Genomic DNA, 25,879 nt, shown 5'->3' on the forward strand with positions numbered 1-25,879 from the left:
GCATCTGCCGATTGATTCTGTTTCTTTGATGCTTCTTATTGATTGCAATATTTACTTCGCGAACAGTACATAGCAGAACGATAGCATCAATTTCGATAAACAGAGTACTGAATTCTTCTGGAAGTGCATACAACTTCTCCTCGTTAATCTTCAGCATTATTCTGTTGTGAAAAATCCGTTCTAGTAAAACGCTAACAGGGCCAACAAGTCAGTATACAATCAATAGATAGGCAACCTTAAATTCATGCCAGCATGAACTGAATTTAAGTTTCAATTGCTGCAGCATCATTGTTTAATGTTTGTTTGATTTGACAGCTGCCTGTTTCTGTGGATGGCCATTGTTGCTGGCATTATGAATAACTGCTAGTGCATTTTATAAATTATATTTAAATATTTATTGATCTTTGTTGATTTCTGACGAAACATAATCTTAAAATCATGTCCAAGAACATAAAAAAAATCTATCTTGTTCATTAAAAATCTAGAAGAAAATGGGGAGGAAAGGCGCTTAAACATGTTGCAGAAGGGAAAAGATTCAATATATGGTAATCACACGAAAAGATGCAATAAACTTTGCTTCTTTTGCTTCATTTCATGTCCCCAAAGTCATCTATTGCCTGTCTGTGTGAAAACGGCTACATTTATTAAAAGGTGCTGCACCTTAAAATCCTTTCTTTGCTCATGATATTCAGACTGTCTTATATAGATTTAAAAACAAGTAAAATATTATTATACACACATAATCGACGATATAGTGTCTGTAATTATAAGTAATCAGTTTACTGAGACAGCCAGCAATCTTTTAAAACATTAAAATATTTAAATTCCAAGTAACAGTATATATTACAATTAATTAATAAAAACTATACTGAAGTAAGAGCTCTTCAGTGGTGTCAGCGTACAGAATGAATCCCCGCAACAGTGACACAGAAGCAGTGGAACGGAAGCGGTGCAACTAAGCAAAGGTCGTGTAGATTTGTCTGTCATTTAAGCAATTGGGCTGTAGATAATGTCATAGATATAGCTTTCTTCACCTGATTTACAGCAGTTGCCCACATAAGGTAACTTCCAATAGTTCATACAGATTAAAATACCGTACATTGTAATAAGACATGGCGGAGCAGTGAAGTAAAATTCTGAGTAGTGTCAGTATAATTATTTCAAGCGGATGAACACTAGAAATAAATACATAGACAGTCTTTCGTTTCTTCCAAAGTATAGCATTCCTAACAGGCAGCACTGCCTAGCTCATAGCCGCATTAGCTCTGGGTAGCTGCGCCTGACATGCCTCAAGCTCAAGGACATTGCCTTCTGGGTGCCAGAGTTTAGCGCAAATTTCAGTTAGCGACAGCGTGATCTCTGCTGGAAAGAACTGCACTCTGGGCCAGGTTTTGGTGTGGTACAGATACTGATCTGCCATTTCATCACGCTTTATTACTTACTTCACTGATGTGATTACAAGCTGTTGGCTTTAAACCGTGTCATCGTAAGTGTTTCGCCAACGTTACTTGCAGAATTATTTTAGAATCATATTTCTCACAGCGTAATTTATCGTGTAACATTTTGTTAAAATACTAATGGACAATGGTATTCCTTTGTGTTAGATTTGGAAGCAATGGCTCATGGAGGTAAAGATATCCAGTTGTGCCTCTCATATTCGTGAGCCCTGATGCAAATCAGACCTTCTCTCTGATAAACGTTCACAGGTAGTGTTGACCACGAAACATTTTTGCTACTGTGCTACAATTATGAATTTGTCGTTTTTGTGTAGCATTTGTCGGCTGCCTGTCATGTTTCCAAACTACTTTAACATTTAATTGACTTTACAAGAAGTTTCAGAATTTGTCTTTTCACTATATTAAAATTGCATTTTTGTGAACATCAAACAATTTTGCTTCACTTATTCACGACCAGTACTGGTTTCTTCGTGCCTCTTTGTCTCATTGAACGGATCTTTTGCTACAAGTACCGCACTGGCTTTATATTGACACGCACTAGGTTTCATCCTTGCAATATTTTCAAATCTCTTATATGTATTGCTGTTGCACTTCGTCACTGAATGCAGTTCCACTGGAAGCCACAGCTCACATCAGTCGTCTACGTAATTTTTTCGGTAATTTTTAGAGTCTAAAAATTTATTTTCTTGTATATTTAGGTTCAGATCGTACAAACTGCAAAGACATTGCAACTGCAAGAGTCTTCATCTATAAAATTAGAGTCACTACATGAAACATTCATTTTCTATGCAGAAATCTACGCTAACTTAAATGTGTCAGTTTCCTTCAAAAGCACACATATAAAAGCCACATTGCGCTTGTGAAAGTTCAATGATCTGTCGATAAAGCATTCCAAGTAAGATAGAATTATCTCAGGGTTACACCTAAAAATGGCCAAAAATCAGTTTCAAAGCTGTTCCCAAATTTATATTGAGGACTATCGTAACGTTTAAAAGACTGAAGTTGGCTTTCAAATTGCTACCACTGAAGCAAATATTTCTGTGTCGTGTGTTCTCTGTCAAGACCAACACGGCTTCCGAATCATTTCTGAAGAAGAACATGAGATTCACTTTCTGCTGTTGCAGTTCCTGTCGCCGAAACATATCATTCCGGTATCCACATGAATGAAAGCCGGGCATGGGTCAGTGCCTTCGCTAACTGAATATGGCGATAAAGAGCACGAAAGATGCCACCTGTTAAATAGAGGAAGACGAGGGGGTGACCGGCAGTGACCCCACGTTGAGGAGTACGCACATCATGGCTACGTTTCCTGGCAGGCTACTAGGCGGCCACAAATTGAGCATCATATAACAGCAACTTGGCGTCTGTGATGTTCCAGCAATTTGTACGCCGTCTCCACCCCTGCAGTGGACGAACATTTGAGTACAGCCCCAGAGGAAAGTTGCTAGCAGAACAACTTCTCGGGCTGTAGGTACGATTTTGTTGCCATCACAATGAGGACTGCGCCACACTGCCACTCTACGCCACATCACATCACGCCAACCATTACGTTACGTATTTATTCTTGCAGTTGCTTAATATATCTTCAAGAAAACAACTGGCAGCGACATGTAAAACAAACTAATGAGAACAGCATTCTGCGGTTGAAGTATAAGAAAACTAACTCTCAGACTAACGAAAAAGAAACGCAGAAAGTGTAGGTATTGAATCATTTCGTCATACTACAGAAAAAGACTATTATTTTTGGCGAGAAAAAGAAACTAAAAATTAATAAGCATTGTGTAGTACAGCTGTCAACTACATAGCATACAATTGAAGCAGCCATCGCTAGTTGACCCTTCACTTGCCTTAAAAAAATCCGAGATGGTTGAGGTGGAAAACTGAAAAAGTCAAGATGGCGGTGACAGATATTTTAAAAGTGCAAGATTGGGGTAGCAGGAAATTTAAAAATCTGAGATGACAGTGGAAGGAAATTTAAAAATCCAGCCGGCCGCGGTGGCCGTGCGGTTCTAGGCGCTGCAGTCCGGAACCGCGGGACTGCTACGGTCGCAGGTTCGAATCCTGCCTCGGGCATGAAAGTGTGTGATGTCCTTAGGTTAGTTGTCTCTCTCTGTATTATATTTCAATAAAAACGTTTACGTAAAATTTTATTTCTGTCGTTGTCGCTGGTTATTTTATTATAAAAGTCTAAAAAAAGTTAGATTTCATACATACACTAAAATCGATGACAAGCCACACTTACTGTTCTTACATTTTCAGATGGTAGTGACTCCAAGGTAAGGGAATCACATCAACTACATTTTTCACACATACATTAAAGTCACAAATCACATCACATTTTACAGGCAGTAAGGACTTCACGCTAAAGTATTCACACATTTCGCGTCATTTACATTGTACACATATTAAAATCAGTAGCGCTACAACTCGTGAGCAGGACTTTCAGTCACTGATTTCATAGTAAATAGGCTTACATATTAGGGCGAATAAATCAGATCAAATCAATGACGTACGTGGAATAAAATAACCTTCTCCAGCAAAATTAGCAACGATCACAGAAACTTCAGTTGTGAGAAACTCAGTTCGAACTCTTGCCACATAACATTATCAGCGCCACGTACAGAGGGAAACAAGTTGGTTCAGCATCACTAAACCTCTAAAAATACGCTTTTGTGTGGCATCACTAAACCTCTAAAAATACGCTTTTGTGTGGGGTATCTAATGAGGTTTAGAAAATTGAATAGAAATCTACCTGACAAAACTTAGCAAGCTGCACTGTACTAATGTCATCTACGGAAGGTATATCATGTGTGGCCTAAGGGAGAGCAACACGGCCGTGGCCGTTGTGTTTTACATTAATAACTAACAGGAAACTATTGATTGCAATATGAAAACTTTAACAGACGAAACAATTGACTTGCTATTTCTGCAGTCAGATCTACTTTGATTTTGCGGTATAGAGCTGGGACATCAAGCAAAATATAATTATATCAGTGAACATAAACATTTACTTGTGAGAAGGGACTTTTGTTTTAATAGAGTTCCCAGTTTATGCTCTGATGGATCCTGGAAATTCTTTGAACCACACTGAGCAGATAATATGCGGACTATGGTGTGCTAATTTTCATAAGTGCTCTTTGCCTGAAATTACAGTGGTTATTTCGTGTGCTATAGTTGTGTTTCATAGCATTCTGGAATGTCATCCTGATGTGTGTATATATTCTTCATTCATATTAACTCCGCTTGTATGAAGAGATAATGTTTGGGCTCAACACTCAGCGTTACTGTTAAGTCGAAAATTACGAGCCCTGCCCACTATGAGATAGAATGCCTCCCAATGGGTTTGCGGACACGTTACACGTCGTGGAAAGTATGTTAGCGGATTAGGGAAGAATGTGGAATTATTCTAGCAACAAATGGGGAAATCCATAGACATAAGTGATTTTAATAAATTCCGGATTGTTATGGACCGGCGAGTGATGGAATGGTCATCTCGTAAACGATAAAGTTGGTCAGCTGTTCGCCTACTACTGTCGTGAGCGTCTCTGGAAAGTGATTGAAGGGCGGTCGAAGCAAACACTTGTTACAGAATATGGAGTTCATAGGCTTGCTCACAGTGTAAAGCAGGATAATCCGCGATCTGTGGCAGATCTCGCGACAGAGTACAGTGCTGCCGCAGACTCAGAGGTTTCTGAGCACACTCTTCAATGCACATTCTTGAACTTGAGACTCAGCAGAAAACCACTCATACGAGTTCTTAGTTGAACCAACAATACTGTCGGTTACGATTGTGCTGGGCACGGAATTATCGAGATTGAAATATGGATCAATGGAAAATTGTCGCCCTGATGGATGAATCACGTTTCTTGATACAAAAGGTCGATAGTCTTTTCTGTATACGCCGTGACCAGCTTCTCGAAATGTGCACTGTGCTATGTACTCAGGCCGGTGGGGGCAGGCAGTATTAAGTTATGGGGGACATTCACTTAGGCTTTAGTGGAACTGTGGTAGTAGTCAGAGACACCATGACAACTCTGGACTACTTTAACATTACTGCATGCCACCTACACCCCTTCATGATGATATCTTCCCCAACGTCGTGGCATCTTTCAGCAGGATAACTGTCTGTGATAGAAGACCCGCTGCACTTGCTTGAGAAACACGATAGCCACCAATTTTTCCTGATATGAGCATGGCGGAACACATCTGCGGCGCCAAAGGGCGCCAGCTCCACATCCACAGTCAATCGGCTCGTAATTGATGGAAATTTTGTGACCTGTTCGTATCCATCCGGTACGATATATCTCCAAAAACTCTCTATGGGCTTGTCAAATCCGTGCCACGCAGAATCGCTGAAATGTTGCGGTCTAAAGGTGGACCAGCGCTATTAAGTTGATGGTCTCCGTGTTTTGCCTATCTATTCTAACACTGATGCTGTGCTCCAGTGCACATGGGCAGCACAAACCCACAGTCCACTCCATAACATGAGCCATTTGAAAAGTTTTTGGTGCTTCACATTTGGTGTTTGTTCTTTGGGCCGGTGAAGTATCGAAGTGTTCTGGCAGATGGCAGAGCCGTAGTACAGCGTTAAAATAGTGTCTACAGACGACTCACGTTACAAACAGCGTGCTGTTTTGAATTCTTCTGTGCAGAAAAAGAAACCGTGGTGAACATCCACAAACGTTTGTGTGCCGTGTATGGCGATGCTGCTGTTGACAGGAGTACAGTTGGGCGACGGGTAAAGAAAGTTACAGCCTCAGGAAATGCAGAAACAGAGCTCCATGCATGATCAGCCACGCACGGGACGTCCTGTCACAGCCACTGCTCCGGACATGCTGAATCGTGCGAATACCATTATTCGTGCCGACCGCCGTATCACAATTCGACAATTGGCTCTATAGTTTTCGGTCAGCGTTGGAAGTGCGTCTGAAATGATCGAGACTCTCAGATATTCACAGAGGTGCTCACGATGGTTTCCACGAATGCCCGCAGCGGACCACAAGATTCAAAGAAAGGTCATTTCTCTGAATTGTTAGTGTGTTTTGAGACAGACGGAGAGGATTTTCTGTCACGGATCGTTGCGGGGGACGAAAGCTGGGTGCATCACTTTGGGCTGGAAACAAAAAGGCAGTCCATGCAGTGGCATCATCCTCATTCACCACAAAATAATAAATTCAAGACAACTCCCTCTGCCGGAAAAGTCGCGGTGACGGCCTTCTGGTACTGTAATGGCGTCATTCTCGTGGATGTGATGCCAAGAGGCTCAACCATCAGTTCAAAGGCATACGTGAAGACTCTGAGTAAACTCAAGAACCCGTTCCGATGTGTTCGATGGGACAAGAATCCAGCAGAAATCTTGCTTGAACACAATAATGCAATCCCAAACACAAGTCTGAGAACCTAGGAACACATCGACAAATTGAGTTGGGCATCACTGCCTCATCCACTCTACAGCCCAGACCTGGCACTCTCGGACTTCCATCTCTTGGGACCGCTTAAAGATTCTCTATGAGGAACACGCTTTGAAGACGACGAGAGTGCCAGTCAAGCGGTGAAAACATGGCTACGCCTGCAGGACAAGAGCTTTTACCAGCACGGAATACATTTTCTTCCACAATATCGGCGTACAGCCATAGAACGTAGAAAAAGAGGACATGGACAATACATGTTGATGTATATTGTCACCAAACTCTGACTCTTAACAATAAATATGTTCTGAGAAAAAAATGTGGGGCACTACTTATTGAATGACCCTCGTATTTCATCTTGTTTCCAAAATAGCCTTTAATTCACAATTCCGTAAATACTTTGACATAAATAGACATGTCGTACATTGTTTGTAATGACTGGTAATGGCAAGGTACTTGTTCTGATGTATTAGATTTATCGTTTGTATTATATTACTGGTTTCGTATTTAGTCAAAACATATGACATATCTTTCAAATTTTTTCACATGTTTTCAGTTAAATTAATGAGGCATTTACACGTTGACAAATAAACTTTATTCAAATCACATACGATAGGAAACTGACAGTACAATTATTACTATTTCTCTAAAACTGCAAATGATGATGTTTCGAAATTAAAGTATTAGAGGCGTAACTTCTAGCGGAATAGTTGAGCTAAATCGTGCACTTTACATTTTATGTTTTCTTTATTTAAAGTTCAAGGAAACTATATCTGTATTTGCTCTGGTATCCTCATCTACTACAAGAGCATTTTCACAATTTGAGAATAGCTTTCCCAAAATTTTCACCTCGCAGCATACCGATGAAGGCTTTTGGAGCGTTGTGGAAGCCGTCGGTCACCGTCTCCCTGTACTTGAGTTTCCCCTCTCTGACCCACTGCGTCAGCTGGCTGATGCCCTCGTCCCACCGGTCGTGCCATCGCGAATAAGCGCAGCCCTCAAGCCGCAGCTGATTGGCTAAAAATGAAAACGGCAGAGTGACCAGTTTTTGGATCTCTGATTCGTTGTACTGGGAGATGCCGCCAATGACAGCGATGCGGCCACGGTAGCGCATGTTGCTGATGATCTTAGTGCTCATGTCTCCTCCCACGTTGTCGAAGTACACGTCGACGCCGTCAGGGGCAGCCTGCTTGAGGGCGGTGGACACGTCTGTCGTCTTGTAGTTAAAAGCGTGGTGAAAGCCCAGGTCGTCTTTCAGCCATTTCACCTGAGAACAAGAGACTTAGGTCACATCAAAACCAGATACTGGATCGACTTATTTGCTCGGTTATTTAGTGCAAAGAATGAATTCTGTCTATAGTGTAAAAAAGGTCTGGATATTTCAATAAACGCATTAATCTTTTTCATTTCCAAGGAAACGCTAGTCGCAAAACTAGAAGAACATTCTATAGTTTCCGTGGTTTTTTTTTTTTTTGTGGGGGACCAACATATTTGATTGTTGTTTCATTCGAGTTGTGAAGTAGTAAAAGCTTTAATTGTCCACAGTAATAAATAGGTAGACATAGCACCTGGATTCTTTCTGACACAAACAAAGGTAAGACAAAAATACGTTCTAGAGTTTTGTTTCGGTAAGTATTCAACAGTTATGGCACCGCCCGTTCAGAAAGCTTTCTCATCGTTTTCAAGTGAACCATGTCATGCTCTTTCCCTGATGTGTCTATGGCATCTGCAGTATCGTACGAATTTAATCACAGATTATCCGGTGATACGTTTTGCACTTTCGCGATTTTTTCTCCTGTTGTTACACTTTCAGGATGTTCTTCACTTAATCTGAAGTGTGTTAATATTTGGATTCAGCTGCACTTATTTTAGCAGTTAACAGTGTAGCCCTTCATTTGTGTGACGCACCGTTTGAAGTAGCTGACTGAATTGAGTGACTGGAGACAGTAACTTGCCTCCAGAGCATGACTCCATTTGCCATCAGGGGTGAGAGTGCAGATTTTAGGACACCCCAGTGGATCAGCCCATAATTCCTCATCATTCGATAGGGTGGGCAGAGTTTTGTGATGGCAGAATATACCCGAATACGTAAGAGACGCTCTCATAAGGCACCTAACTTACCGCCGATATGTCGAAGAGCTGAGGAAGAAAAGCAACGCAAAGATAACACCAGCTCTATAAAAAATCAGAGGAAAGACAGTCTAGATGGCAATGGTTATTTTATTAAAATGACCGGTTTTGGCATAATCTTAGGCCATCTTCAGACAGCACCATCAGCTGAAGTTGATGATGTCTAGAACAGCCAGTAGACCTCAATTGGTGAGCAGTTTCAGCGACTAAGGTCTACTGGCTGTTCTAGACATCATGAACTTCAACTGATGGTGCGGTCTGAAGATGGCCTAAGATTAGGCCGAAACCGGTAATTTTAATAAAATAGCCATCGCAATCTAGCCTTTTTTTTACTGATTTCATACAATTAATAAGCTCTTTTGTTTCCAAAAAATGTTACAAAAAATTTTGAACATCAGCTCTGCCGGCTACTAAGACTCATATCAACACTACGATAGTACCTTTGATTTGTTCTGTACAAAATGCTGTTGCATCTAGTTTTGTTAATACGATCGGAGAAATGCTGCCGATACGTGCACTGATCGCAATAGTCGCTGCAAAATCGATCTCTCAGTTGCGCACTGCACATATCCCAAGATTCCTGACGGCTAAACTGTGTTAGTGTATTGAATCATATTATTATTTTTTTCTTTTCTTTTACTATACATGAGCTAAATGTAAACTAAATGAGCGATAAACCTAAGACACCGCCAAAGGTAAATTAACAAGTTGTTTTGTGGCAAGGATAATGTTTGATACATCGTTAAATATCTGTATGAAACAAAGAAGAAGCTCTAATTTATTAATTCATGTATATTCACCCTTTTGATTCGGGGAGTAGTAGCGTACGCACGTACGCTTGGATCTGTCGCACCAGCATTGTTAATTATGTGTTTTTTAACCGTTCATTAAAAGAATTATGAAAAGTTATTAGAAAAGGAATATTTATTCGCACGGTTGTAACTTCAACTCCTATCTATTCATCATTTCACTTGCCGCCGAAATCCTGCATAAATAAGTTCTTTGGAGACCAGAATAAATGACGCCGTATCCGAAGGAGCTTTCCTGCATCGACATTATCACACTCAAGACTAAACACGCTAGAACTAATGTGAAGTTAGTGACTCAGACTTGATAGACACCTATTGAACTTGGTTTACTTCTACTAAAAATATTGTTCTTCGTGTGTTTAAGAACTTATAGACAGATCGACAGTTTCAATGGTTGCAGTGATTATTCGGGATCGCACACTACTGGAAGCAGCAGTACGTAATGCAAATTATGTTCATTGACCTTGAGTGTAATGATATTCAAGGTCTTTTGATATTGGTATCAGTTAAAATTCACCCAATATTGTGCACAGATTCATAAATTACCTTCAAAATGTTCTCAACTATTCTTTCTAACCTATTTTTTTAATTATTCAAGCAATTATTAATGCATTTCCACAGACCTATTCACTACGTAACCTAGATACCTAACCCACAGGTATATACGAGTATCCGCAACCCAGACATTAAGGTGCTGCTCCAAAGTATCTTGCCCACAAGTATATATCTGCAACTCAGGCATTAAAGTGCTATTCCAAAATGCCCAAAAATGACTACACTGTAATACTGCTCATTACAGAATACCAATGTAACTTTGTAGTATGTGCCAAGTCAATGCTAGAGAATACAGAAAAACAACCGTTCGTACGAGAACGTCTGCACAAATAACTAAGAGAACTAACCCTTCATAGAAGAGCGGGAATCAATCATGCGTGGCAAGAGAACTGCATGTATCAGACCCTCCTAATTCAGCAGTCAATTGTAGATGGTAGCTTGTTTCGCTCTCGAAAATTAGTGTGGAAACATCACTTCAACCAGAAAGAACACCAGACACAAGTTTCAATTACACTTTTACCAGAAAGAATATGATGGTCAACTGTGGTCCTGAAAAGGACCAAGATGATGTTTCTGGTGTGAAAGGACCAGCCGCCAGAGAAACCTGACGCACAGGGTACGCCCGACTGCAAGTCTTATCTTGGTCGGAAATCATTGAAATCTTCGTGGAGGCTCCTTTCATGTACCCCTTTCATGTACCCCAACATCTCTTCAACATCTATACCAACGACCAGCCATTGACCCCAGGCACAAGGAGATTCTTATATGCAGATGACCTAGCCCTTGCTACGCAGAGCTCATGCTTTCAAAGAGTGGGAAGAAACCTGACAACAGCACTTAGAACCCCGTCAAGCTACTACAATCGGAACCAAGTCAGACCAAACGCTTCGAAGACACAAGTGTGTGCCTTTCATTTAAGGAACAGGGAATCTAATCGTGAGCTACATATTGCATGGTCAGGTATCCAACTCCAGCATCATCACGCACCAAAATACTTGGGAGTCACTCTCGATAGAATTCTGACATTCAAAACTCACTGCAAGAACACCAAAATGAAAATCTCCTCTCGAAACAACCTAATTCGCAAACTAGCGGGGACACAGTGGGGATAACATCCAAAAACTATTCGCTGTTCTGCAATGACACTGTGCTTTTCTGCTGCTGAATATGCTTCTCCAGTCTGGTACAGGTCATCTCATGCCAGACGAGTAGACATTGCTCTCAACGAAACCTGCAGGTTGATCACAGGTTGCTTAAGACCTACCCCAACTGATAAGCTCTAGTGCCTGGCTGGAATAGCGCCACCATGGATACGCAGAACAGTGGCTACCAACAAGGAGAGACTGAAAGTGGAACAGGACAGTGCCCATCCACTGCACGGACATAATCCACCACTGCAACGGCCGAGATCGCGAAAGAGCTTCCTGAGAACATCCGAGAAACTCACCATTTTACCAGAGAAGGCAAGGCTGGAGTTATGGAAGAAGTCGACGCCTCATCTGCAGACGCCAGAAGCTGAAGAACCACCACCTGGACACAACGAGAGCTGGCTGGTGTGGAAATCTTTAAACAGATTACGATCAGGAGTTGGACGATCCAGAGACAACCTGAAGAGATGGGGCTTCATAACAGAAGATACGTCCTGTGATTGTGGACAAGAACAAACCACAAGCCACATGCTCCAGTGCCTTTTGTGCCCTACATCCTGCACGAAGATTAATCTCCTGCAAGCCACTCCAAGCGCCTTGGAGGTTGCAAAGTACTGGGCACATGTAATATAAATACAATGTGTGCATATGTATGTACATATTTATTGATGTGTATGGATAGTGTAAATTTGTATGTTTCTAATTCGAGAATAAAACCAGAAAGAATCTTTGTTAATCTATTGAAAAGACAATTGCAGGACTATCTGTTTGTTGTAATGAGAAATGTTACCTTCTCTATTGAACACGCACATTTTAAGTTGAAAGAAAGTTGCTGCATACCTTGGCGTCAGATCCGGCGAAGCCGATGACAGTGCATCCCTTGATGAGCGCTATCTGCCCCACTATACTGCCCACAGCGCCCGCAGCGCCACTGACCACGACCACCTCTCCCGCCTTGGGCTTGAGGACATCCAGCAGCGGGAAGTAGCCGCTGATTCCAGGCATACCGAGCACTCCCAAGGACAGGGATACTGGCAGATCCCCCAGCTCTGGAGCCAGCATGGGCGGCGACATGTAGATGGGGAACTCTGCGTTGGGCCCCACGTCAGCCACGGTGCGGTCGCGCCATCCCCAGTACCCCACCACGTGGCGACCCACCGGGAAACCAGGAGCCCGGCTCTCCACAATGCGCGCCACCTGTGGATAGGCTTGTATGTTACACTACCACATTGCTACACTGACTCGAAACAGTTGTATCAGTAACAATTTATTTGACTACTCTTGGAAATATACACTACTGGCCATTAAAATTGGTACACCACGAAGATGACGTGCTACTGACGCGAAATTTAACCGACAGGAAGAAGATGCTGTGATATGCAGGTGATTAGCTTTTCAGAGCATTCACACAAGGTTGGTGCCGGTGGCGACACCTACAACGTGCTGACATGAAGAAAGTTGCCAACCGATTTCTGATACACAAGCAGCAGTTGACCGGCGTTGTCTGGTGAAACATTGTTGTTATTACTCGTGTAAGGAGGAGAATTGCGTACCATCACGTTTCCGACTTTGATAAAGGTCGGATTGTAGCCTATCGCTATTGCGGTTTATCGTATCGCGACATTGCTGCTCGCGTTGGTCGAGATCCAATGGAATCAGTGGGTTCAGGAGAGTAATACGGAACGCCAGGCTGGCTTCCAACGGCCTCGTATCACTAGCAGTCGAGATGACATGCATCTTATCCGCATGGCTGTAACGTATCGTGCAGCCACGTCTCGATCCCTGAGTCAACACATGGGGACGTTTGCAAGACAACAACCATCTGCACGAACAGCTCGACGACGTTTTCAGCAGCATGGACTATCAGCTCGGAGACCATGGCTGCGGTTACCCTTGACGCTGCATCACAGGCAGGAGCGCCTGCAATCGTGTACTCAACGACGAACCTGGGTGCAGGAATGGCAAAACGTCATTTTGTCGGATGAATCCAGTTTCTGTTTACAGCATCATGATGGTCGCATTCGTGTTTGGCGACATCGCGGTGAAAGCACATCGTCATCGCCATACTGGCGTATCACCTGGCGTCATGGTATGGGGTGCCATTGGTTAGACGTCTCGATCACCTCTTGTTCGCATTGACGGCCCTTTGAACAGTGGACGTTACATTTCAGATGTCTTACGACCCGTGGCTCTACCCTTCATTCGATCCCTGCGAAACCCTACATTTCAGCAGAAAAATGTACGACCGCATGTTCTAGGTCCCGTATGGGCATTTCTGGATACAGAAAATGTTCGACTCCTACCCTGGCCAGCACATTCTCCAGATCTCTCACCAACTGAAAACGTCTGTTCAATGGTGGCCGAGCAACTGGCTCGTCACAATACGCCAGCCACTACTCTTGATGAACTGTGGTATCTTGTTGAAGCTGCATGGGCAGCTGTACCTGTACACGCCATCCGAGCTCTGTTTGACTCAATGCCCAGGCGTATCAAGGCCATTATTACGGCCAGACGTGGTTGTTATGGGCACTGATTGTTCAGGATGTATGCACTCAAATTGCGTGAAAATGTAATCACATGTCAGTTCTAGTATAATATATTTTTCCAATGAATACCCGTTTATCATCTGCATCTTTGCTTGGTGTAGCAATTTTAATGGCCAGTAGTGTACAAGGAAATTACTCCACTCAGCACCTCTACTGTAACATCTGCCATTTGAATTGTGTGAGCATATCCACGACATTCCTTTTCTTGATAAGTGACTCTTTCGCGAAATGTGCTCTAGCTACAATTTCTAAGACTTTTAATCATAAACATAAGAGACCATATCCACAAATATTGGTCGAACCTTAAATCTCCTCCAACTTGTATCATGAGGCACATTTTAATTTTTTTCTGCAAATTCACAAACAAATCACCATAAAAAATCCAACATTCTCTGTCTTCTCTATGCCAAATTCTGACACCAGATGACATAATCAGATTCATTACCAAACTCTACATACAGTTTTTTATTTTTCCTCAGGCTTTATACCCTTATCCAGGGAAACATAAATCGTTCTATATCAAATAATACTAGATAATCAGGCCAGATTTTATCTCAACTCTGGAGTCACATACTCACACATCAGAAACACTTTGTAACTGTCTCGGTCCGGCACACGGTTATAATCTGCCACGCAGTCTCATATCAGCCAACAGTCCACTGCAGAGTGAAAATCTCATTCTGCAAACACTAGTTTAGGTTATCCACTTCCCTACCCAACTTCCCATAGCGCAAATGAGGCGAAAAAAGTCCAGTGTACTTTACTGCATCTTATGCTACCTAGAAATAACTAATTCCTGATCACCGCTGTCTGCATTCATAAAATCACCCATGGATTGATTTCAAACAGAATCCTCCTTGAAACTTGCTTTAGCAGTCAGCTGGTTCCCCTGTAATCTTCAACATAGTGACAACGGTCAACCAGCGGCCAGAAATCACTTTGGTGATGGACATCTGGTAAAATTTTTTGATTGGTTTGAGTGAGTTAAATTCACATGTTATATCATAAGAATACCATATATTCGCAGCGTTTATTTGTGCTTAGGTTAGTACACACAGCACTTAGGAAGCATTACTTTCTGTACACAGGTTTATATGTTACGAAAACATGGGTAGTCATAAAAATTCTCAGTGATGAACCATCAGTGTTATGTTCAATGTATAACGGTCTCAACTGTCACATTGTTCAACTTTGGTTGTTCTGGCCAGTTTAAAAAATTTTCTTATCAGTGCATAGTGTAGGTCCAAATATTAGACAATGCCATACTTTGATTTCTTAGACGGAATTATCTGACGCTCACTCAGGGGATGGAAACCAACGTAGATCTGAGGCAGAATAAGTTTTGATGATATGCTGTTCGATGTGAAACACCTGTCTCGTTCACCGCGATTTGCTGCTAATTTATTTCCTGGATCGTCAATCCTTATTGTTAAGAGGAGACAGTCTTGAACGACGAACCTCTTATACACAATACAATGGTAAAAAACAGAAAAAGAAATTTAGGATGTTCTCCTTCTATTTGATTATGATCGAGTAAATTTGGTTTTAAAAGCTACACTAAGGATAGCAGTGTTTCTTGTAACAAAATGATGTGGACTGTTTTTCAGACAGACCAGAGGTTGAACGATCGATCTCAGGTGTTGGGGGAAAAATTTTGCTTGTGGATGCTCCACTACCTAGGTTAAGAAAGTCACTCTTTACGCAAACTTTCAAAAAGAACGGAAGGAGATATATTGTGTGTAAAAACGGGTGGTCAAGAATTTTCCTGAACCTTCCAGAACTAATTCTGGGCAGGTAACAATTTTAAGGACTAACGTGTAAATGCCCGTGTGCAAGATTAAATGGATATCTCGAAAATTACGGCCCTAGGCATAGTTCTTAAAGTGGGGAATTTGCAAAAGAAATATCGCACTCTGGCTAACGCTCTCTGACTGGAGTAATATGGTGGAGATGATTTTGAGCTGATTGCATCTTCCACGATACAAATTAGAAGTCTAAAACGTAATGTGTAGGGGTCGAACAGAAACAGTGATGAAAATCAGTATTCAGATTTCTTCATAGACAAATTTATGAGATTAGCATAGTAATGAATAATCAAACCCTGTGAAAATTGCCTCTATCCAAATTTATACTCTGAAGAGCCAAAGAAACTATTACACCTACCTGCTTCCGTGGAGGGCCCCGGCGAGCACGCCGAAGTGCTACGACACGACGTAGCATGGACTCGAAAAATGTGTGAAGTAGTACTAGAGAGAGCTGACATTATGAATCCTGCAGGGCGTCTATAAATACGTAAGAGTACGAGAGGATAGAAACTCTTCTGAACAACACGTTGCAAGGCATCCCAGATACGCTCAAAAATGTTCATTTCTGGGGAGTTTCGTGGCCAGCGGAAGTGTTTAAACTCAGAAGAGTGTTCCTGGAGCCACTCTGTAGTCATTATGGACGTGTGGGATATCGCATTATCCTGAAGGAATTGCCCACGTCCGTCGGAATGCACAATGGACATGAATGGATGCAGGTGATCAGACAGGATGCTTACGGAAGTGTCATCTGTCAGAGAAGTATGCAGATGTATCAGGAGTCCCATATCACTTCAACTGCACACGCCCCACACCATTACAGAGCCTCCACCAGCTTGAATAGTTCCCTGCTGACATGCAGGGTCCATGGATTCATGAGGTTTTCTCCATATCCTTACACGTCCATCCGCTCGATACAATTTGAAGCGAGACACATCCGACCAGACAACAGGTTTCCAGTCATCAACAGTCCAGTGCCGGTGTTGACGGGCCCATGTGAGACGTAAAGCTTGGTGTCCTATAGTTATCAAGGGTTCACGAGTGGAAGTTTGCCTCCGAAAGCCCATATCGATTATGTTTCGTTGAACGGTTCGCACGCTGACACTTGTTGATGGTCCAGCACTGAAATCTGCAGCAGTTTGGGAAAGGGTTGCACCTCTGTAACGAAGAACGATTATCTTCAGTCGTCGATGGTCCCGCTGTTGCAGGATGTTTTTCCGGCCACAGCGACGTCGGAAATTTGATGTTTCTTCGGATTCCTGCTATTCAATGTACACTCGTGAAATGATCGTGCGGGAAAAAAATCACTTCATCGTTACTTCGGAGATTCTGTGTCCCATCGCTCGTGCGCCGACTATAACACCACGTTCAAACTCATTTAAATCTTGATAACCTGCCATTGCAGCAGCAGTAACTGATCTGACAACTGCACCAGACACTTGTTGCTTATGTAGGCGTTGCCGAAAGCGGCATCTTATTCTGCCTGTTTACATATCTCTGTATTTGAATACGGATGCCTATACCGGTTTCTTTGGGGCTTCAATGTATAATGATTAAATGGAAGGCAGCGACACACCCCTATCAGTTAATACTTCGTGCCATCGTAAGAATTTACTCCCTCCCAACGTTCATTGATAAGTGACAAATATTAAATCACATAATGTTTGATGAGAGCTGTTATTGGAAGTTGGTGATTAAAAATCCAGAAGATCGCACATTTTTTAAGCTCACATATTCATTACCACTGCAAAGAAGATGAGAGGTGAGGGACCTGGATCTCTTGTTGGAGCTGCCAATTACACTAACTCTACATAAGGCTGCAATGTGCCGAGCTGAGCAATGGAGACGTGCAGACACCTTTGGGGTCCAGTCACCAACAGAAAAATTACGAAGCTCGGCGATCCAGCTAATAGGATTCGCTCCAACACAGAATCCCTAGAAAACTAGCGCTTTTCCCAGCCTCCAATGAAATATAAAATCCTTCCCTACTACCAAAAAGTATTCATTTCAACGCTTCGATCAGACGACACTCTTCCTTACACCAACTGCAAGTTCTCTCGCCAATGTCCATAGCCTCATAAGCAGTTTCGAGAAATTCAGAAAGGACCGGTATGAGACTAGACCTGGTATAAAGTGTCCTGCGCTCTCTGAAAGCGGCAGAAACTATTCTTTTATCCTTCAAAATAAGTCAGAAAAAAGATAAAATGTTCTTGGTTGTTTGGCCGCGACATATTTCGTTCTAAAGTAATCGACGTTTCGACCCCTCTGCTGGGATCATCTTCAGGATGTCCGATAATCGACGTTTCGACTCCTCTGCTGGGATCTAGAGTAGTGTTCTAGCAGTAGTGGACACCAGAAAATCCTGAATAAGATCTCAGCAGAGGGGTCGACACGTCGATTATTTTAGAAGGAAATATGACGCGGCCTAACAGCCCAGAAGATTTTGTCTTTAGTGACAACGGCCACGAAAGCCTGCTGACTTACATAACTCAGAAAAACATGGAAAAGTCGCCACTGACTACTACACGCGGTGCCGCATCTCCCAGCAATCATTGTGCGAGGGCAATGCTTGCCACTTCCTGTTGGTTCGGGCTGACCTCACTTCCAAGATTCTTACACCACCCAGACTGCGGCCTCGTACATCTGCCTGCCACCGATGTGCTCCTCCTAAGCATTTCCTGTCGCTCCGTCTCGTAGCCTCAGCACTTTTGCACATACCCCAGACACTCATAAATCATTAAAATAGCCTCTGAGATAAAAGGAAAGAGCTATAATTGCACACGGTACCTACTGCCAGTCACCACTTTTTATTATATCAATAACATTTTTCATACCGCATATCCCCGTTGTCAGGCTCATAAAGGTAAATACACTGATGGAAAAACATCTCAACACCTAGAAGGAGTTGTCACATAAACCAATATTGCTAGACGTTTTTCTACATATGAAAGATGATATCTATCCAAGTTTCGCACCAGTCGCATAAGAGCGGCACTAGTAGAGCCACTACGACGATGCAAATTAAATGCATACTGTAAGACAGAGATTTAGGAACCAGATTTTAAATTGTAAGACATTTCTAGGAGCAGATGTGGACTCTGACCACAGTCTATTGGATATGAACTGTAGATTAAAACTGAAGAAAATGCAAAAAGGTGGGAATATAAGGAGATGGGACCTGGATAAACTGAAAGAACAAGAGGTTGTACAGAGTTTCAGGGAGAGCATAAGGGAAAAATTGACAGGAATGGGGGAAAGAAATACAGTAGAAGAAGAATGGGTAGCTTTGAGGAATGAAATAGTGAAGGCAGCGGAGCATCAAGTAGGTAAAAAGACGAGGGCTAGTAGAAATCCTTGGGTAACAGAAGAGATACTGAATTTAATTGATGAAAGGAGAAAATACAAAAATGCAGTAAGTGAAGCAGGTAAAAAGGAATACAAACGTCTCAAAAATGAGATCGACAGGAAGTGCAAAATGGCTAAGCAGGGATGGCTAGAGGACAAATGTAAGGATGTAGAGGCTTATCTCACGAGGGGTAAGATAGATACTGCCTACAGGAAAATTAAAGAGACCTTTGGAGAAAAGAGCAGTACTTGCATGAATATCAAGAGCTCAGATAGAAACCCAGTTCTAAGCAAAGAAGGGAAAGCAGAAAGGTGGAAGGAGTATATAGAGGGTCTATACAAGGGCGTGGTTCTTGAGGACAATATCATGGACATAGAAGGGGATGAAGATGATGTTGAAATGGGAGATACGATACTGTGTGAAGAGTTTGACAGTCGAAACAAGGCCCCGGGAATAGACAACATTCCATTAGAACTACTGACAGCCTTGGGAGAGCCAGTCCTGACAAAACTCTACCATATGGTGAGCAAGATGTATGAGACAGGCGAAATTCCATCAGACTTCAAGAAGAATATAATAATTCCAATCCCAAAGAAAGCAAGTGTTGACAGATGTGAAAATTACCGAACTATCAGTTTAATAACTCACAGCTGCAAAATACTAACGCGAATTCTTTACAGACGAATGGAAAAACTGGTAGAAGCCGTCCTCGGGGAAAAGCAGTTTGGATTCCGTAGAAATGTTGTAAGACGTGAGGCAATACTGACCCTACGACTTATCTTAGAAGAAAGATTAAGGAAAGGCAAACCTACGTTTCGAGCATTTGTAGACTTAGAGAAAGCTTTTGACAATGTTGACTGGAATACTCTCTTTCAAATTCTGAAGGTGGCAGGGGTAAAATACAGGGAGCGAAAGGCTATTTACAATTTGTACAGAAAGCAGATGGCAATTATAAGAGTCGAGGGACATGAAAGGGAAGCAGTGGTTGGGAAGGGAGTGAGACAGGGTTGTAGCCTATCCCCGGTGCTATTCAATCTGTATATTGAGCAAGCAACAAAGGAAACAAAAGAAAAGTTCAGAGTAGGTATTAAAATCCATGGAGAGGAAATAAAAACTTTGACGTTCGCCGATGACATTGCAATTCTGTCAGAGACAGCAAAAGACTTGGAAGAGCAGTTGAATGGAATGGACAGTGTCTTGAAAGGAGGGTATAAGATGAACATCAACAAAAGCAAAACAACGATCATGGAATTTAGTCGAATTAAGTCGGGTGATGCTGAGCGAATTAGATTAGGAAATGAGACACTTAAAGTAGTAAAGGAGTTTTGCTGTTTGGGGAGCAAAATAACTGATGATGGTCGAAGTAGAGAGGATATAAAACGTAGACTGGCAATGGCAAGGAAAGCGTTTCTGAAGAAGAGAAATTTGTTAACATCGAGTATAGATTAAGTGTCAGGATGTCGTTTCTGAAAGTATTTGTATGGAGTGTAGTCATGTTTGGAAGTGATACATGGACGATAAATAGTTTAGACAAGAAGAGAATCGAAGCTTTCGAAATGTGGTGCTACAGAAGAATGCTGAAGATTAGATGGGTAGATCACATAACTAATGAGGAGGTATTGAATAGAATTGGGGAGAAGAGGAGTTTGTGGCACAACTTGACCAGAAGAAGGGATCGGTTGGTAGGACATGTTCTGAGGCATCAAGGGATCACCAATTTAGTATTGGAGGGTAGCCTGGAGGGTAAAAATCGTAGAGGGAGACCAAGAGATGAATACACTAAGCAAAGGATGTAGGCTGCAATAGGTACTGGGAGATGAAGAAGCTGGCACAGGATAGAGTAGCGTGGAGAGCTGCATCAAACCAGTCTCAGGACTGAAGACAACAACAACAACAACAACAACAACAAAAATTGTAATGGGCGTGAGCGTTGTTACCTCTTACACTGATGTTACTCAAGAATGCGTTTAAGGTGACAAAGACCACTTTATCAACACCTCACTGACCTTTAACGAGGTCGTGTAACAGGTTATGGTAAGCAGGGTGTCCCTTCTGTGATATTGCAGAAAGACTTGACAGCAATGCAGTCACTGTACATGATTGCTGGAAGCTGTGGTCACGAGTAGGTGCGGTCGTAAGAAGACCGGGCTCTGGATGGACACGAAGCCCTACCGAGAGGGATGAACATCGTGTTCGGCATACGGCAACTTACTGCATCTGCAGCAGCAATTTGAGCAGCAGTTGGCACCACAGTGACACCACGAACCGTTAAAAATCGGTTACTTCAAGGTAACTTCGAGCCAGACGCCCTGTTGTGTGCGTCTCAATTACCTCAAACCACCGCCACTTGCAACTTCAGTGGCGTCAAGCAAGACCTCACTGAAGGACAAGCCGGAGGTGTGTTGCGTTTCCTGATGAAAGCCAGTGATGGCAGTGTGGTGGTTATGAGTAGCCCAGGTGAGGGTGTGCAACCAATCTGTCTGCGAGCTAGACATACTGGATCTACACCTAGAGTTGTGGTCTGGTGTGCGAGTTCGTATGATAGGCGGAACACCGTCGTTGCTATCCCACGCACCTTGACTGCAAATTTGTACGTCAGTCTAGTGATTCGACGTGTTGCGCTGCCATTCATGAACAGTGCTCCAGTAGGTGTTTTCCAACGGAATAACGGTCGCCCATATACTGCTGTCGTAATCCAACATATTCTACAGAGTGTCGATATATTGTCTTTGTTCGATCACCAGATCTGTCGCCAAGAGGGCATATATGGGACATCATCGGATGAGAACTCCAGCGTCATCCAAACCACCTCTGTATTGATAGACAAAGTGCAACAGGTGTGGAACTCCATCCCAAAAACTGAGATCTGTTATCTGTACAACAAAATGGTTCAAATGGCTCTGAGCACTATGGGACTTAACATCTGAGGTCATCAGTCCCCTAGAACTTAGAACTACTTAAACCTAACTAACCTAAGGACATCACACACATCCATGCCCGAGGCAGGATTCGAACCTGCGACCGTAGCAGTCGCGCGGTTCCGGACTGCGCGCCTAGTATCTGTACAACACAATGCACGCACGTTTGCATGCCTGCATTCAACTTTTTGACGGTCACACCGGTTTTTAATGCACCGGCATTTCACGTTTTCCATGGCTTATTTCGCGCTTTTAACCTGCAAATTTGCAATGTTCATCACTTAATTAAGTATACTACCTAGACAAATGTATTTCTGGAGTTTCATTACTTTACATTAATTATATTCTGATCTAGCTATGACTTTTCTGTCAGTACGTATTGTAATTGTTAATGCATCCGGCGCGCAAAATACTTGCCGCGTTTCATTCTGACCAAACAAACAGCTAAGTCAAATGCGAAACTAGACATCATTAGATTTCACAGACTTCTCAGAGATGATGGATCAGATTTTCTTCTACAGCAAGGACGAAGAGTAGTTCATCTGAGAAGATTAATGAACACCTTGTGACAAAAAAAGTGAAACTAGAATGAAACAGCTGAAAAACAAATTTATCCAACTTAGCCAGTTACAAATGCAACACATACATCAAGACAGAGTGCTTAGAAGCTAGATTCGTCATCAACAGTGCAACGTTGCAGACGTTTTGTGTTTGAGTAAAGTTACGAAATTCTTTGACGCTGAGGCTATCTTTGAACTGGAACTCGTAGAAGATTCCAACTTGGTAATTAAGTTTCAAGAACTCAAACGTGTAGTATGATGTTAATTTCATAGTGGAATCATTACTGCTGAATACAGTCTGAATTGTCCTAATATTCTTGTACTGTGATGGTAGACTAAATATCGATGCGTTTTCGTTTTGGAGAATGAACTGAATTACTCTTTTTCTCCCCAATTGATTGGCTCGCTTGGTGTCTTATAACAGCGATATCACAAGGATAAAAGAAACATGTAAAACGAAGTATCCTTCTGAGAACCCACTAAATAAACATTCAAGGCTGTCGGGTCAGCACTACTGTATTTCATGTCTCTCGCCACATGGACGTCAAGTTAGGGTCAGAAAGTGCCACTGCGTATATTAACAAAAGTTCTCTGGCTTAAATGTACTTTTCAAGGACTGTTAGTACTGTTTAAAGCAGCAGGAAGAATGATGGGCGTATGATCAAAGCAAATTATTGGATTGTAGCCGCCCTTTTAATAGCAGAAAATTGGTTTCTATAATATGAATTGTTCATAAAATAGTAGTGTGTTGAATTCACACAGTGGACGTTGCATATGGAAACGAAAAGTCCCTGCAAGGAAGAGAGACCCCTACAAATACTAGTAAACGATAAGTTTACGATTGAAACCACCACATTACAAAGAATGCAAAGGGAGCAACTAGACCTTTATTAATGCCTTAATAATATATTAAATTTATTTTTGTTTTTAATGAGTATAGCCAGCAGGGTACCGGTAAAAACACAGATCCCAGCTGTTAATGTCAGAAATGAGTGTCATTTACGGACAATTATGCACAGATGGATGGTGCAATCACCAGTGTAATCACCAGGCAGCAGTAGGAAGGCGTTCATCGATGGTTGACGAAAGCTAGTGCCTTCACAGAGTTAAACGACTGTGGATAATTTGTATATTAGGAAAAGATGGAGCCACTACAAAAATGCCACCAGAATTTGCGTATCTCCTCATGAAAAGTTAGGCAACGGCCTTGCCGCAGGGGTTACACCGGTTCCCGTGAGATCACCGAAGTTAAGCGCTGTCGGGCGTGGCCGGCACTTAGATGGGTGACCATCCAGGCCGCCATGCGCTGTTGCCATTTTTCGGGGTGCACTCAGCCTAGTGATGCCAATTGAGGAGCTACTCGACCGAATTGTAGCGGCTCCGGTCAAATAAAACCGGGAGAGCGGTGTGCTGACCACACGCCCCACGTATCCGCATTCTCAACTGAGTATGAGACGGCGGTCGGATGGTCCCGATGCACCACTTGTGGACTGAAGACGGAACTCTCTCTCTCTCTCTCTCTCTCTCTCTCTCTGCTCTCATGAAAAGTTGGTGACGTCATTAAGTGGCGTCACCGTGGTTGCATGAGGATGCAGTTCACCTCACTGGGTCAGCTTAGGTTCGAAAGCAAATCAGAAATACTTCACCTGGGCTGCTACCATGGTGTCTCCCACTTTGTGCGATGCCCTGTGCGCCCTCTGGAAGGGGTCGATGCTGAAGTAAACAGCCTCGGCCAGGATCTGTCCATCCTTGACAGGCAGCAGGTCCTCCTCCTCGACTCGGAAGTCCTCAGGTCGAGGCTCTCCCTGGAAGTCTCTGGCGAGTACGATTTTGCGTGCCTTCACCATGGTCGCCGATGTTGATCTGGTGGCTCGTACACAGCCGCTCTTATAGCACTACCGCCGAGGGCTCATCGAGTTGTTATCGGTATCTCTGTGGCGTACGTCTCTCTGATAAACAGAGTCTCATTTGCCTCATGACTAAGCAATACGGGGCATTACTGGCAAATCTACATCATAAAATCGTTGCACCGTAGTAGAGTTGTTATCAGTGTCTATGTAGTTAACTTCACTTTTACTGTCCTGTACATTCTGATAAACTAACACTTATTGTGTCCAGTCGATAGTTGAACGTCAAGAAAATGGGATTAGTCCAACAACTGTTCAATTGATTTACCTGAGTTTTGATGATAAATGAGTGTCCTTTGTCGTGTCTCCTTTCGTTTTCTAAACTTCTTTCATCACCGTCAAAGGACTTAAAAGGTCAGCACCAGTCCTGCAAGCACTGACACTCAAGCGGAAGAGTAGATAGAGAGAGAGCAATATGGAACACCTCCACAAGTAGAAGTTGGAAGATTTTAGTGACTGTAAGAGACAAAAAGTCATCAGTCTGCTCGTACATCAACTGACAGTGCTAATCAAAACAAGAAACTACCAAATGTCAAGGTGTTAAGTTCCTCAAACAGCGACTATTCCGAAGAAGTACCTTCATCACTGAAGTAACTACCTTAATATAAAAGGACGCTACCTAACAGATTTGTCAAGATAACTGCTTGAACGGTTGATGGGAAATGTTGATTGTGATGATCTTCTTGCTTCACTTGTACACTCTAAGACAAAAAACGACACACCACGAAGGAATTGTCCGAACATGACGGAAATCCGTAAGTGTGATGTATGTGCACAGACAAACAAAAGATTACAGTTTCAGAAAAATGACCGGTATCTCTATGGCTTATGTCACTCAGACAAGGAGAGTGTCGTGTGCCACATGACTAAAAAATATACAGAACAATACTAGCATATTTTGCACCATAGAATAGCTGGACCGTAGTAGATTTGTTACCAATGTCTCTGAGATTAACGTCACTTTTACTGTAATGTACATCTCTTCTTTTTGTATCAATAAATGACTTTGGTTCGCGTTTCTGCAATTACTTCGTTTGATATAAATATTTGACATTTGTACTGTCGCTAACTTCTAGCATAAAAAATCACAAATTGCAACTTTGATTCCCCAGCATTGAATGTATGCCCATTTGTTACGATCCAGTCCCACCATAAGGCCATCTCTTCATAATCTGACCTATTCATGAGTCAAAGGGACCACATGTACAGTCAAAAGACCACTGTTTGTCCAAGCGGAAAATGCGACGCATGCCAAAGGCATAAAGTTAGACCTGCACATGGGTATTGTTGGAC

At 42.5% G+C, this 25,879-nt stretch overlaps 1 protein-coding gene and 1 pseudogene across 1 annotated transcript; one reads left to right on the forward strand and one right to left on the reverse strand.

Moving 5' to 3' along the window:
* Window positions 1-7,487: 7,487 nt before the first annotated feature.
* On the reverse strand, window positions 7,488-24,526 carry LOC126417116 (prostaglandin reductase 1-like). Its single transcript, XM_050085012.1, has 3 exons — window positions 24,326-24,526; window positions 12,348-12,704; window positions 7,488-8,132 (listed from the first exon to the last, which is right to left on the reverse strand). The coding sequence occupies exons 1-3, from the start codon at window positions 24,524-24,526 to the stop codon at window positions 7,680-7,682; spliced, it is 1,011 nt and encodes a 336-aa protein (XP_049940969.1). The 3' UTR covers window positions 7,488-7,679.
* On the forward strand, window positions 23,877-23,994 carry LOC126417667 (5S ribosomal RNA; annotated as a pseudogene).
* Window positions 24,527-25,879: the final 1,353 nt, after the last annotated feature.

Source organism: Schistocerca serialis, chromosome 8 (genome assembly GCF_023864345.2).
Source record: "Schistocerca serialis cubense isolate TAMUIC-IGC-003099 chromosome 8, iqSchSeri2.2, whole genome shotgun sequence".
NCBI classification, from domain to species: domain Eukaryota; kingdom Metazoa; phylum Arthropoda; class Insecta; order Orthoptera; family Acrididae; genus Schistocerca; species Schistocerca serialis.